This window comes from Heterodontus francisci, chromosome 16 (assembly GCF_036365525.1).
Source record: "Heterodontus francisci isolate sHetFra1 chromosome 16, sHetFra1.hap1, whole genome shotgun sequence".
Taxonomy (NCBI): domain Eukaryota; kingdom Metazoa; phylum Chordata; class Chondrichthyes; order Heterodontiformes; family Heterodontidae; genus Heterodontus; species Heterodontus francisci.
The window spans coordinates 94,534,233-94,550,201 of NC_090386.1; the positions used below are offsets into that span (position 1 = coordinate 94,534,233).

The 15,969-nt window shown below is 45.5% G+C and overlaps 1 protein-coding gene across 1 annotated transcript in view; it reads right to left on the bottom strand.

The window, feature by feature from the left end:
• psmf1 (proteasome inhibitor subunit 1) overlaps positions 1-13,645 on the bottom strand; it is a 59,987-nt gene extending 46,342 nt beyond the window's left edge. The window contains exons 1-3 of the mRNA XM_068048648.1: positions 13,481-13,645; positions 11,146-11,298; positions 5,895-5,977 (exon numbers count right to left, since the gene is read on the bottom strand). Coding sequence (XP_067904749.1) covers positions 5,895-5,977; positions 11,146-11,298; positions 13,481-13,609 — 365 coding nt within the window. The 5' untranslated portion in view covers positions 13,610-13,645. The remainder of the gene's footprint in view (positions 1-5,894; positions 5,978-11,145; positions 11,299-13,480) is intronic.
• Positions 13,646-15,969: the final 2,324 nt, after the last annotated feature.

Below are 15,969 nucleotides of genomic sequence, written 5' to 3' on the forward strand. Positions count from 1 at the left end.
AGGGATCAGTGCTGGGACCTTTGCTGTTTGTAGTATATATAAATGATTTGGAGGAAAATGTAGCTGGCTGATTAGTAAGTTTGCGGACGGCACAAAGGTTGGTGGAGTTGCGGATAATGATGAGGATTGTCAGAGGATACAGCAGGATATAGATCGGTTGGAGACTTGGGCGAAGAAATGGAAGATAGAGTTTAATCCGGACAAATGTGAGGTAATGCATTTTGGAAGGTCTAATGCAGGTGGGAGGTATACAGTAAATGGCAGAACCCTTAGGAGTATTGACAGGCAGAGAGATCTGGGCGTACAGGTCCACAGGTCACTGAAAGTGGCAACGCAGGTGGATAAGGTAGTCAAGAAGGCATACGGCATGCTTGCTTTCATTGGTCGGGGCATAGAGTATAAAAATTGGCAAGTCATGTTGCAGCTGTACAGAACCTTAGTTAGACCACACTTAGAATATTGCGTGCAATTCTGGTCACCACACTACCAGAAGGACGTGGAGGCTTTGGAGAGGGTACAGAGGAGGTTTACCAGGATGTTGCCTGGTCTGGAGGGCATTAGCTATGAGGAGAGGTTGGAAAAACTCGGATTGTTTTCACTGGAACGACGGAGGTGGAGGGGCGACATGATAGAGGTTTACAAAGTTATGAGCGGCATGGACAGAGTGGATAGTCTGAAGCTTTTTCCCATGGTGGAAGAGTCAGTTACTAGGGGACATAGGTTTAAGGTGCGAGGGGCAAAGTTTAGAGGGGATGTGCGAGGCAAGTTTTTTACACAGAGGGTGGTGAGTGCCTGGAACTTGCTGCCAGGGGAGGTGGTGGAAGCAGATACAATAGCGACGTTTAAGAGACATCTTGACAAATATATGAATAGGAAGGAAATAGAGGGATATGGGCCCTGGAAGTGCAGAAGGTGTTAGTTTAGGCAGGCATCAAGATCGGCACAGGCTTGGAGGGCCGAATGGCCTGTTCCTGTGCTGTACTGTTCTTTGTTCAAAGGAGGAGACATCAGGACAGCTGACCAAGAGCTTCATCAAAGAGGTAGGTTTTAAGAAGTGTCTTAAAGGAAGAGAAAGCAAGAAATGGAGAGGTTTAAGGGACGAATTTCAGAGCTTAGGGCCTAGACTGCTTAAGGTATGACCACAAAAAGAAGGAGGAAAGAAGTGGGAGATGGAGAAGAGACCAAAGTTGGTCACACAAAATGAAAGATGTGATTAATTCCAACAGGACAGGCCTTCCCATTTATTTGGGAAACTAAGTCCTTTATCCCACTATGAGTTGGCAGCTCTCTAGCAAACAGCACTGTGGGATTACCTTTACTGCAAAGACTGCAACGGTTCAAGAAGGCAGCTACACCATTTTCTCAAGGGAATTAGAGATGGGCAATAAATACTGGCCTTGCCAGCAATGCCCACATCCCATGAATGAATAAAACAAAGAACTAAATATATTTCCTTCCTATGTGTATTCATTATGGGTTATTAGAAAAGAGTGTAGTGACATGTTAAAAGCACAGTTTCAGAAGTGAGTGATAAAGACCATTGGCCAAGAAGATCTCACTTCCATTCTTGGGCTGTGCTGATCTCAGTCAATGGACAGCATTTGCTTCACAACTGGCACTGATGCCTATGGGCTGGGGGAGGTGGGGAGAATCAGCTTGGGGTCCCTGTTCCACCTGACAAAAAGTGCAGACCAGTACAACACCAAGTGAGGACAGGGTCAGGGTTCAAAGTGATGCCATCGGAGGTTGAAAAGCCAGCTCACACCCGAAGAGCGCATACTTCAATGAGGTACCAAGGGGTGTGGGGGCTCAGGGAAACGCCCTTCAATGAGACTCAGCGCCTTGAGAACTCAGTACTTAGATTCCTTTTAAAGAGGCCCACATTTGATAACAATGCCAGAAAAGTGCCAGTTGTGCCTCAGTGGGTAGCCCTCTCACCTCTAAGTCAAACGGTCATAGGTTCAAGCCCCATTCCAGAGACTTGAGCACAAAACCTGGGCTGGCAGTCTGAGTGCAGTATTGAGGGAGTGCTGCATTGTCAGAGGTGCCATCTTTCAAACAAGATGTTAAACCAGGGATCCATCTGCTCTCTCAGGCAGACTTAAAAGACCACACAACATTATTTGAAGGGGAGTTCTCCCAGTGTCCTAGCCAATATTTAAACCTCAACCAATGCACTGCTAGAGAGTGTGGTGGAGGCAGGTTCAATTGAGGCATTCAAAAGGGAATTAGATAGCTATCTGAAAAGGAAGAATACGCAGGCTTAAGGGGAGATGGTGGGAGAATGGAACTAAGTGAACTGCTCACTTGGACAGCCGGTGCAGACATGATAGGACGAATGGCCTCCTTCTGTGCTGTAACAATTCTGTGATTAAAGCAGATCATCTGTTATTAATTTCATTGCTGGGAGTTTAGTGCCCAAATTGGCTGCTGACTTTCCTTATAATACAGCAGTGACACTACTTCAAAAGTACTTCATTGGCTGCCAAGTGATTTGGGATGTCCTTGGATGATGAGAGGTGCTGTGGAAATTGTTAAGCCTTTCTTTAATCTTTTTATAATTGTTTTGTGCCATTTATGACACATGTGCTCTCATTCTTAGGTCCTGACCCAGTGAAAGCCAAACTAGATCCGATTGCTGGACTGCTGCCAGTCAGCCTAATATCGAAGGCTGCTGCAGAAAATGTTAAAAGTCAGAGCTGCTGCAAGGAAGTCAGCTGGCTGCATTTGGAGTGGAATTATTCTGACATACAGCAGTACCATTCCGACTGACAAGCACAGCAAATTACAGTTGCATACATTAGCTGCTGCAGTGCTGCTGTGAGCATCAATTTTGCTTCCAATCCGTCTTCCTCACAAGTGATGGGATCTTTTCAGTCCCAGCCTGCCAGCTCAGGCGATAAAACACTTCCTCCCTCCTGGGTTTTAATTACTCATGACCCAGAGGGAACACATTAAAAGGTTTATTTCCTTTAAATTTCAATTAAAGTGCACTGAAGGTCAAAAGGACTGCTGCCGAGCCCAGGCAGCCTGAGAGAACTGCTGATAAATGGGAGATGGGCATGATTGGGGAGAGCCTGGGAATTGGTTTATAGCTCCTTCCTGTGGCCAGAATAAAGGGGCATAACCTTAAAATTACAGACAGGTCATTTGGAGGGAAATCAGGAAGCACTTTTTTCCCTACACACAGCGTAGTGGAAATGTGGAACTCTCTCCCCAGAAGGCTATGGAGGCTGGGGGACAAGTGAATTTTCAAGACTGAAATCATAGGTTTTTACAGAGAATTTTACAGCACAGGAACAGCCATTCAGCCCAATTGGTCTGTGCTGGCATTTATGTTCCCCACACAAGTCACCTCCAGCTTTAATTTCTCACTCTATCAGCATATCTTTCTATTCCTTTCTCCATCGTGTACATATCTAGCTTCTCCTTAAATGTATCTACGCAATTCGCCTTGAACACTCCCTGTGGTAGAGTTCCACACTTGCACCATTCTCTGGGTAAAGAAGTTCCTCCTGAATTTCTTATTGCATTTATTAGGACTATCTTATATTTACAAATATTTTACTATTAGTTTTGGAAATGCCCAAAGTGGAAAATATCTCTCTGTCTACCTTATCGTACCCCTTCATAATTTTTAAATACCTGTATCAAGTCATGGCTCAGTCTTCTCTTTTTGTTAAGAAAGGGTATCAAGGGATTTTGAAAAAATGGAGTTGAGGTACAGACCAGGCATGACCTAACAGAAATGCAGAACAGGCTCAATGGGCTGAATGGCTTACTCCGTTCTTCTGTACTCTTACCAGCAAAACCAATTTGCCGATGGATCCCTTTCCTAGTTTACTCCCACCCCCTAAATGGTGTTGGGACATGTTTCCAATACCTCATGTGTACGCAGAGGCCGTCAGCAGGTTCTTCAACCTGAAGGAGGGGACATCACAGTTTAGCCTAATCCTGATTTCACTGAACATCTAAACAGGACCAGCTTCCTGGGAACAGAAACCGTGGTGGAATTCAGACCCCTGCCTAGCCCACCAACCAAGTTGAGATTAGTTCACTCAGCACAGAATGGGAATCAAACTTACCTGTTCTGCATGGATCAGTATCACACTGAGCTAGGTTTCTGGAGTGTAATTAGTCTGAAGATATTTTTGATCCAAGTGAGAGCTTTCTTTTTTAAATTAAAAAGGTTCCCCTCAGGGAATGTTGATAGCAGGACTACCTGGTATCACTGGGGGAACATGAAGAGATTGCATGACTATGGGCGGGTGGGGCAGGGTGCTACACCATGTCGAGGGGTACGGACAGTAGCATAGTGGTTATGTTGCTGGACTAGTAATCCAGAGGCAAAAAACAGAAAATGCTGGCAATACTCAGGTCAGGCAGCATCTGTGGAGAGAAAAACAGTTAACATTTCAGGTAGATGACCTTTCCAGCATTTTCTCTTTTTTGTTCCATATTTTCAGCATCTGCAGTATTTTGCTTTTGTTTTAGCAATCCAGAGGCCAGGAGTAATGATCCAGAGACATCAGTTCAAATCCCATAATGGCAGCTGAGGAATTTAAATTCAGTTAGTTAAATAAATTTGGAATAAAAAGCTAGTCTAGACCATAAATCTACCAGATTGTCATAAAACCCCATCTGGTTCACTAACGTCCTTAAGGGAAGGAAATCTGCAGTCCTTACCCAATCTGGTCTATAAGTAACTCCAGACCCACAGCAATGTGGTTGACTCTTAACTGCCCTTTGAAATGGCCTAGCAAACTGCTCAACAGCATTCAGTCGGTTCACCACCACTTTCTTAAGGGCAAATAGGGATGGACAATAAATGCTGGTCTTACCAGTGACACTCACATCCCATGAATGAATTTTAAAAAAAAGGACAGGGCAGGGTTCATGCTGCATACAGTATACTAAATTGAAATAAGTACATGTAAATCGCTGTTCACCTGGAAGAAATGTTTAGGACCTTGGACAGTTAGGAAAGAGGAGGTAAAAGGGCATCACCTGCTCTTGCATGGAAAGGTGTCCTGGGAAAGGGATGGGGTGTTGGGGGAGATTGAGGAGTGGACTAGGGTGACACGGAAAGAACGGTCCATTCGGTATACTGAAAGGGGAGGGGGAAGATGTATTTGGTGGTGGCGTCACGCTGGAGGTGGTGGAAATGGCGGAGGATGATCTGTTGAATATGGAGTCTGTGAGGTGGAAGGTGAGGAAAAGGGGAACCCTATTGTGGTTCTGGGAGGGAGGGGAATGGGTGAGAGCAGAAGTGCGGGAAATGGGTTGGGCACGGTCAAGGGCCCTGTCGACCACAGTTGACAGGAATCCTTGGTTGAGGAAAAAAGACATATCAGAAGCACTGGTGTGGAAGACTGCAACTTTTCTGATGATGCAACAGAAACAAAGAAACTGGGAGAATGGACTGGAAGTCTTACAGGAAGCAGGGTGTGAGGAAATGTAGTCGACGTAGCTGTGTAAATAGCCTACCTCCGGAAATGGAGTTTGGATTTTCAAAGCCTATAGACTGGAGAAGGATGGGAATACTGAGGGTGCTCTGCCATTTGAGGTCCCAGAAAAGAATTAATTAGAGTGGGGAAACAGAGCAATGAGCCTTAATTTCAACACGGTAAAGACACAGGAAGCAACAGAAGCATACAGGATATCTTGGATTAGGTGTTCCCATTGTTGAACCCATTTTAAATAAAAACGAGTGCCCGATAATGCTTTGACCAGAGTGTCAGGCCCATATTTGGCATTTAGGAGAGTGAAGAGTGGATAGTTAAGAGGAACACTGACCACAGCAGCATAAATAAAGACCTTAACGCTTGCGCAATTATTCTAATTGTCAAACTTGATGTACTAGAATCAGAAACAAGTTCTTCTTGTATATTTACCGGTCATATTGCTGCAGGTGATCTGAGCTGATATAGTCATCTACATTCACTGTCAAATCTACAACCTGTTCAGACTGGCAATTCTGAAAAGAGAGAAACAAAAGCAACAGAATAAACAGATCACTAGATAGATAAATAGGAATGAGAAAGGCCATTCCATCCATCCTCCCAATACATCAAATATAGAAGCAAAATACTGCAGATGCTGGAAATCTGAAGTAAAAACAGAAAATGCTGGAAATACTCAGCAGGTCTGGAGAATCAAAGTTAATGTTTCAGGTCAATGACCGTTCATCAGAACTGGTAAAAGTTAGAAATGTATTAAGTTTTAAGTAGGTCAAATGGGGGAAGGTGGAAAAAGAACAAAGGAAAGGTCTGTGATAGGGCAGAAGAGCGGAGACATTGAATGACAAAAAGAGTTGGTGGAGCAGAGCCAAAGGGAGCAGCAATGGGACAAGTAAAGAGACAAATGATGTGTCCAGAGGAGGTGTGAATGGCAGAATAATGAATAGCTGCTGTCAAAAAGCAAAAGAAAAAAAAAACAAGATTAAGGCCGAAACATAAAAAAAAGGAAAGAAAATGGAGTCATGCTAGTGTATTGACCAGAGATGTTCTGCAAACAGTCACCCAATCTGTGTTTGGTCTCTCCAACGTAGAGTAGACTGCATTGTGAGCAGTGAATACAGTATACTAAATTGAAATAAGTACACGTAAATCGCTGTTTCACCTGGAAGGAGCGTTTGGGGCCTTGGACAGTTAGGAGAGAGGAGGTAAAAGGGCATCTCCTGCTCTTGCATGGAAAGATGCCGTGGGAAGGGGATGGGGTTTTGGGGGAGATTGAGGAGTGGACCAGGGTGTCGCGGAAAGAACAGTCCCTTTGGAACATTAAAAGGGAAGGGGAAGATGCGTTTGGTGATAGCATCAAGCTGGAGGTGGCAGAAATGGCGGAGGATGAAAGGGGAGGGGAAGATGTGTTTGGTGGTAGCATCACGTTGGTGGTGGTGGAAATGATGGAGAATGATCTGTTGAATATGGAGTCTGTGAGGTGAAGGTGAGGAAAAAGGGAATCCTATCGTGGTTCTGGGAAGGAGGGGAAGGGGTGAGAGCAGAAGTGCGGGAAATGGGTTGGACACGGTCAAGGGCCCTGCTAACCACAGTCAGGGTGAATCCTTGGTTGAGGAAAACAGGACATATAAGCGCTGGTGTGGAAGACTGCAACTGTTGTAATCATGCAACAGAAACAGAGAAACTGGGAGAATGGAATGGAAGCCTTACAGAAAGCAGGGTGTGAAGAAGCGTAGTCGAGATAGCTGTGAAGATAGCCTACCTCCAGAAATGGAGACAGAGAAGTCAAGGAAGGGAAGGGAAGAATCTGAGATGGACCATGTGAAGGTGAGAGAAGGATGGAAGTTGGGAGCAATGTTGAAAAAGATTTCCAGTTCAGGGCTTGAGGAAAAGCATCTCATCTTTCAATTCGGCATTTTACAGCCTTCTGGACTCCACATGGAGTTCAACAATTTCAGACTGCAATCTCTGCCCCCATTTTGATTCCTTTTCTTTGCACGTTTTGGTCTTAATCCTGCTTTTCTCTTGTTTTTGCTTTCAGATGGCAGCTGTTCAATATTCTACTATTCACACCTCCTCTGGACACATCCTTTGTCTCTTACTTGTACCATTACTACTCCCTTTGGCTCGGCACCATCGCCTCTTTTGCCATTTAATGTCTCCTGTCTTTTGTCCTAAAACAGACTTTCCCTTTTTTTCTTTTCCCACCCTCCCTTATTTGACCTACATAAAACCCATTACATTTCTAACTTTTCCCAGTTATGATGAAAGGTCATCAATCTGAAATGTTAACTCTGTTTCTCTCTTCAGATGCTTCCAGATCTGCTGAGTATTTCCAGCACTTTTTATTCCCAATACATCTAATTGCCTTCATTACCATATCTGATCGCCATCACTGTGTGAACAGCAACTTCCCGGCAGCAGCCCTAAATTTTCCTTTTGCTGTTTTAAACCTGGGCTCTCCTGAGTTACTGTCCCCTTTCAGTAGTGTTTGGATTTACCTCTTCTATACCTGTACAATTTTAAGTGCCTCCATGAGGTCCCACCTCATCCCCTTCCCTTAAGGATCAAAAAGTCATCAACCTGAAACGTTAACTCTGCTTTTCTCTCCACAGATGCTGCCTGACCTGCTGAATGTTTCCAGCATTTCCTGCTTTTGGATCAAAAACTCAAGTTGCTCTCGTCTTTCCTCATAAGTTGGTTCTTTGAGACTACACCAACAACTTGCATTTATAAAGCGCCTTTAACATAGCAAAATGTCCCAAGGTGCTTCATGGGAGTATTATCTAACAAAAATCAACACCGAGCCACATAAGGAGATATTAGGGTAAGTGACCAAAAGCTTGGTCAAAGAGGTGACTTGTAAACAGCATCTTAAAATGAGAGAGAAGTGGAGAGGCTTAGGGAAGTTGGCAAACTGTAACTAGTGGCGTGCCACAGGGACCAGTGCTGGGGTTGCAACTATTTACTGTCTATATTAATGACTTGGATAAAGGGACCGAGCGTATTGCAGCCAAATTTGCTTCCTTCATCCTTCACAAAATTACTTCTGGTTATCTTCATCCTTCTTCTGACTTCGGCATTGCACCTACCATCGTTTGTTATCATTTGTCCTAAACAGACAAACTTATCTACTTGTTCCCCTATGACACCATCCACTTCAATCTTCATTCTGGTTCTAATGCATCTTAACTTAAACGGAGAGACACTGGAGAATGCTGCAGTACAGAGGGATCTGGGCGTGCTTGTACATGAATCACAAAAAGTTAGCATGCAGGTACAGCAAGTAATTGGGAAGACAAATGGAATGGTGGCCTTTATTGTAAGGAGGAGGCGGCATAAAAGTAGGGAAGTCTTGCTGCATCTGTACAGAGCATTGGTGAGATTGCACCATGAGTACTGTGTTTAGTTTTGGTCTCCTTCCTTAAGGAGGGATATATCTGCAGTGGAAGCAGTTCAGAGAAGGTTGACTAGGCTGATTCCTGGGATGAAGGGGTTGCCTTATGAGGAAAGGTTGAGCAAGGTGCGCCTATACTGATTGGAGTTTACAAGAATGAGGGGTAATCTTATTGAAACAAAAAAAGATTCTGTAGGGGCTTGATAGGGTGGATGCTGAGAGGATGTTTCCCTTCATGGGGGCACATAGAACAAGGGGGCACCATTTGAAAGGGGTCTCCCATTTAAGATAGGGATCAGGAAGAATTTCTCACAGAGGGTTGTTAATCTTTGGAATTCTCTTCCCCAGAGAGAAGTAGAGGGTGGTTCATTGAATATATTCAAGGCTGAATTAGACAGATTTATGGGGGGGGGGGGGTGCGGGGGGCAAACAGGAAAGTGGAGCTAAGGCCACAATCAGATCAGTCATGATCTTATTGAATGGCGGAGCAGGCTTGAGGAGTCGAATGACCTGTTCCTATTTCGTCATAGAAATTTCAGCACAGAAACAGGCCCTTCAGCCCATCATGTCTGTGCCAGCCATCAAGCACCTAACATTCTAATCCCATTTTCCAGCACTTGGTCCGTAGCCTTGTATGCTATGGCGTTTCAAGTGCTCATCTAAACACTTAAATGTTGTGAGGGTTCCTGCCTCTACCACCTCTTCAGGAAGTGCGTTCCAGATTCCAACTGAGTGAAATTTTTTTTTCCTCAAATCCCCTGCCCCTTACCTTAAATCTATGCCCCCTGGTTATTGACCCCTCTGTTAAGGGAAAAAGTTTCTTCCTATCTAACCTATCTATGCCCCTCATAATTTTGTACACCTCAATCATGTCCCTCCTCAGCCTTCTCTGCTCTAAGCAAAACAACCCTAGCCTTTTCAGCGTCTCTTCATAGCTGAAATGCTCCAGCCCAGACAACATCCTGGTGAATCTCCTCTACACCCTCTCCAGGGCCATCACATCTTTCCTATAGTGTGGTGCCCAGAACTGTACGATCTTATGAATTCCAGGGATGAGGGCGTAGGCAGCTGAAGGTACTGCCACCAATGGGTGGAGTGATTAAAATCGGGGATGCGCAAGACGTCAGAATTGGAAGAGCGCAGAGATCTCAAAGGGTTGTAGGGCTGGAGATCATAGAGATAGGGAGGGGGAGGCCATCAAGGGATTTGAAAACAAGGATAATAATTTTAAAATGTAACGTTCCATCGCAGGCTCTTCTCTGCACAATCTATAGGACTTGAATGTCTCCAAGATCAGAAATGCACTCAGTCCACAAGGTGTGGTCTGACTACACTGTTCTGATATGACTTCCTCCAATTTGCTCTCTACTGCTTTGCCTATATACCACAAAACTCTGTTTGCTTTGTTGATTGCTGCTGTGGAGCAACTGAATTTATCACCAGACAAGTCTATGATTGTTTTTCCAATGATACAACAGAGACTACTCTTCAAAAGTACTTCACTGGCTGTAAAGCGCTTTGGGAAGTCCCGAGATCGTGAAAGATGGTATATAAATGCGTTATTTTTTTCTTTACTAATAGCCCTGCATCACTTTCATCTTCACAGTCAGCTACTTCAACATCAGTCACAGAATATGTCGTTTTTTGGTCCCATATCTATATTGAATTCCATTGGCCACTGATTAGTCCACTTGCTCTGCCTATTCAGATTCAAGTCGCTCCTCACTCCCATCGCTAATCTGGTATCATCTATGGATCTGAATAGTTTGCAGTATGCTTCTCAACCCAAGCTGTTAATGTATATTACAAATATTAGAGGTTCCAACACCAAAAACAATTTGCATTTATATAGCATTTTTAATCTAGAAAAATGTTGCCTCCCAAATCCGCCTTCACCTTTTCCACAATTCCATATATGAATCTCTCCAATCAGACAGAGCATTCAAGCTGCCCGAACCAAATTCACAAATAACCTTCTCAGTTAGCGTGATGCACTATCCCTCCTTGACCTCTCTGTAGCCTTTGACATGGTCAATCACATCAGCCTCCTCCAAAGCCTCTCCTCCATTGCTTCTGCTCAGTGGGATTGCACTCACTTGATTCCATAAGTCATACCAGAGAATCTCCTACAATGGCTTTTCTTCCTGACCCTGCACTATTGTCAGTGGAGTCCCCAAAGGACATCCCATGTGCATTAACACAGGACTCCCAGTGGGCTCCAAATCTGTCTCTACACTTTGTGGAATGTAATAAAATTTCACTCAAATACTGGATTAATCATACTCTTACCATAACATTAACAATCAAACTGGAATCAACAGTGATTGCCTTTAACAAAAGTTCTTTCTGATCATTATCCGAGTGATAACGCAGCGTGTACAGCTCCTGATTGACATTCCAGCCTGTGGGCAACAGCTCCTTCTTCCTCTCATCAGTCAAGGCCTGCAAAAGTTGAGGCACATACAGAAATTCAGTTAAACCGACTACATCTCAATGCAAAATATATCTGTTAAGGGTAAAAATTTAATTTCTCCTGAATTATTTTATATATTACTTTTAACGGTGCATTTTAAAGGGAAGCTAGTTAAGTACATGAGGGAGAAAGAAATAGAAGGTTATGTTATTAAGATGAGATGAAGTAGGGTGGGAGGTGGTTGTGTGGAGCTTAAACACCAGCAAGGTCCTGTTGGGTCTGCTTCTGTGCCAGAACATTCGACTTAAAGTTTGGAGTTGTTGTGAAGCAGTTTCAGCTAAAACTATAAATTACAAAGACTCGACAACAGAAAACCAGATCCACTCAAAGTAGGTCTACTCACCCAGCCCCGATATCCCTCTAATCCCTTCACCCTCATGGATGCATCAAACCTCTCCTAAATGCAACAATGCTCTCTGCTCCAATCACTCCAAGCGGGAGAGAGTTCGACATGCTCACCACTCTGCGTAAAGAAATTCCTCCTAAATTCTTTATTTAATCTATTAGTAATTATTTTATATTTATGGTAACAGTTTCTCCACGCTGACCGTGTCACTCTATTTCATAGTCTTGAAAGACCTGTATCATGTCTCCTCACCTCTTTTCTAGAGAGAAAACCGCAGCCTGCTCAATCTTTCTTGAAGAGTTGCCTTAGCATCTGATTTGCACTGCTCGTGAATCAAGTGCTTAAGCACAAATGACTCCAGATTGAAGCAGCCACTGCAGTAGTCCAAGGTGCTCATGACAGCCTGTTGGGGCGTCACTGAGAAATGGAATTCTTTCCACTTAATTCCAGGTAACCCAGTGACCTAATAGGAAGCAGGGTGGTCCTTCCTGGACAAGTAGCAGAAAGATGACCAGTGCTCTGTCCCAATAGGCTGTATGATCGTAGGCAATTAAATTCCAGCAGTAACTCTGCGCACACTTCAGTGGCCCATAACTTTGGCTGTTGCTGAGCTTTCTGAGATAAATGGGATCTATCTATTTGCCAGCCACAGCTCAGTTGGTAGAGTCAGAAGGTCGAAAGTTCAAGCCCCATTCCAGAGATTTGAGCACATAATAAAGGCTGACACTCCGAGTGCAGTACTGAGGCACTGTTGGCAGTGCTGTCTTTCGGATGAGATGTTAAACTGAGTTTCCGTCTGCCCTCTCAGGTGGATGTAAAAGATCCTATGGCACTATTTCGAAAAAGAACATGAACATTCTTCCCAGTGTCCTAGCTGCTAACCTATCTATATCCTGTTGCAGGAGATTTGTATCACCCTCAGTGTTTGTCACTCCTCCAAGTTTGGTATCATCAGCAAATTTTGAAATTCTACTCTGTATTCCTAGATCCCAGTCATTTATATATTGCAAAAAAAATCAGTGGTCTGAGCACTGACCCTTGGGTGACACCACTGTCCACCAGTCTGAAAACAACCATTTATCAGAACTCGCTGTTTTCTGTCCTTAAGCCAATTTTTTATCTAATTGGACACTGACCCTCCTATTCCATGATTCTCACTTTTGTTAACCAGCCTTTTATGTGGATGTCAATGAAGTGCTTTTGAAGCGTAGTTACTGTTATAATTATGGGAAATGTAGCAGGCAATTTGCACACAGCAAATTCCCACAAACAGCAATGGGATAAGGGTCAAATGGTCTGCTATTTTAACAACGTTGGGGACCTTTTCCCACATTAAAGGCTCTCGATAAGCACAAACTGGATAGCTTGGCTTGGAGACTTTTCAGTGGGGAAGGGATAGGATTCCAGGAGATTGGGATCCCTGCTGGAGCAAAGCACCACCCTTGTCTCCTGCAGGTTTGAGGCAATTTGCACTGAAATGGGGGAAAATCTCACCTTCCTCTCAATGCTTCAAAAAAAAACAGGGTTCATTAACTTTAACAAGGGGGGGGGGGGGGGGGAAGAGGAGGAGGGAGCTGCTGCACCTGCCTGGCTCAGGTGAGCCCCACACACCTGTAGGGGGTAAAAGGTCACTGGGAATAGGCCCAGGCCTAGGGTCAGGGTCACTCCGACAGGCAAGGCCGAGGCCCTGGGCCTGCTTCGGCCCGGCGCACTTTCGCTTTCCATTCCCTCCGTCTCCAGCTCTCATCTCCCGGGGAAACGGCAGCCCTGGAGCCTCCTCTTCCACCCCCGGGCCTTTCGCTCACCTGGTCCCCGACCCCCAAACACTTGAAGCCGGCCCTGACCAGCTCCCAGTGGATGAAGCAGATCAAGGCGTCCTGTGGAGAAGCCAAATCCCGGGCCACCGAGTGATAGAGCAGCTCCAGGCCCGCCATGGTGCGGGAGCGCGCACTGAGCGGTGTCGCGCAAGGGGCGGGAGCGCGCACTGAGCGGGGTCGCGGAGCGGCCCAGGAACCAGTTCACCATAGCAACCACTGGCCTCAAACCTTGGTGCACACAAAATACAATCAAATAGAAAAATAACCGTGTTTTAAAAAAATAACTGCATAGGACACAGTCGGAATATCTTGCAAACAAAATCATACTTTGAAAAGTTTTTAATTTGGTTTTATTATCATTTGAAACTTAAAAGTGTTTGTCTTCTTCTTCTTCGGCCTCTTTGTCTCGAGAGACAATGGATAAGCACCCGGAGGGGGTCAGTGGTTTGTGAAGCAGCGCCTGGAGTGGCTATAAAGGCCAATTCTAGAGTGACAGACTCTTCCACAGGCGCTGCAGATAAAATTGGTTGTTGGGGCTGTTACACAGTTGGCTCTCCCCTTGCGCTTCTGTCTTTTTTCCCTGTCAACTGCTGTCTCTTTGACTTGCCACACTTTAGCCCCGCCTTTATGGCTGAGCGCCAGCTCTGGCGATCACCGGCAACTGACTCCCACGACTTGTGATCAATGTCACAGAACTTCATGTCGCGTTTGCAGACGTCTTTAAAGCGGAGACATGGACGGCCGGTGGGTCTGATATCACTGGCGAGCTCGCTGTACAACGTGTCCTTGGGGATCCTGCCATCTTCCATGCGGCTCACATGGCCAAGCCATCTCAAGCGCCGCTGGCTTAGTAGGGTGTATATGCTGGGGATGTTGGCTGCCTTGAGGACTTCTGCGTTGGAGATACGGTCCTGCCAGCTGATGCCAAGGATTCTCCGGAGATGGAATGAATTGAGACGTCACTCTTGGCTGACATACGTTGTCCAGGCCTCGCTGCCGTAGAGCAAGGTACTGAGGACACAGGCTTGATAGTTTAGTTTAGTTTAGAGATGCAGCACTGAAACAGGCCCTTCGGCCCACCGAGTCTGTGCCGACCATCAACCACCGTTTTACACTAATCCTACATTCCTATCACATCCCCACCTATCCCTATATATTTCCCTACCACCTACCTATACTAGGGGCAATTTCTAATGGCCAATTTACCTATCAACCTGCAAGTATTTGGCATGTGGGAGGAAACCGGAGCACCCGGAGGAAACCCACGCAGACACAGGGAGAACTTGCAAACTCCACACAGGCAGTACCCGGAATTGAACCCGGGTCGCTGGAGCTGTGAGGCTGCGGTGCTAACCACTGCGCCACTGTGCCGCCCATACACTCGGACTTTTGTGTTCCGTGTCAGTGCGTCATTTTCCCACACTCTCTTGGCCAGTCTGGACATAGCAGTGGAAGCCTTTCCCATGCGCTTGTTGATTTCTGCATCGAGAGAGGTTACTGGCGATAGTTGAGCCTAGGTAGGTGGACTCTTGAACCACTTCCAGAGCGTGGTCGCCGATATTGATGGATGGAGCATTTCTGACGTCCTGTCCCATGACGTTCGTTTTCTTGAGGCTGATGGTTAGGCCAAATTCGTTGCAGGCAGCCGCAATACTGTCGATGAGTCTCTGCAGACACTCTTCAGTGTGAGATGTTAATGCAGCATCGTCAGCAAAGAGGAGTTCCCTGATGAGGACATTCCGTACTTTGGTCTTCGCTCTTAGACAGGCAAGGTTGAACAACCTGCCACCTGATCGTGTGTGGAGGAAAATTCCTTCTTCTGAGGACTTAAATGCATGTGAGAGCAGCAAGGAGAAGACGATCCCAAACAGTGGAGGTGCAAGAATACAGCCCTGTTTCACGCCGCTCAGGATTGGAAAGGGGTCTGATGAGGCGCCGCTATGCTGAATTGTGCCTTTCATATCGTCATGGAATGCGATGATGATACTTAGTAGCTTTGGTGGCCATCCAATCTTTTCTAGTAGTCTGAAGAGACCACTTCTGCTGACGAGGTCAAAGGCTTTGGTGAGATCAATGAAAGCAACATAGAGGGGCATCTGTTGTTCACGGCATTTCTCCTGTAGCTGGTGAAGGGGAACAACATATCAATGGTGGATCTCTCTGCTCGAAAGCCACACTGTGCCTCAGGATAGACGCGCTCAGCCAGCTTCTAGAGCCTGTTTAAAGCGACATGAGCGAAGGCTTTCCCCACTATGCTGAGCAGGGAGATTCCACGGTAGTTGTTGCAGTCACCGTGGTCACCCTTGTTCTTATGGAGGGTGATGATATTGACATCGTGCATGTCCTGTGGTACTGCTCCCTCGTCCCAGCACAGGCAAAGCAGTTCGTGCAGAGCTGAAAGTATAGCAGGCTTGGCACTCTTGATGATTTCAGGGGTAATGCTGTCCTTCCCAGGGGCTTTTCAGCTGGCTAGAGAA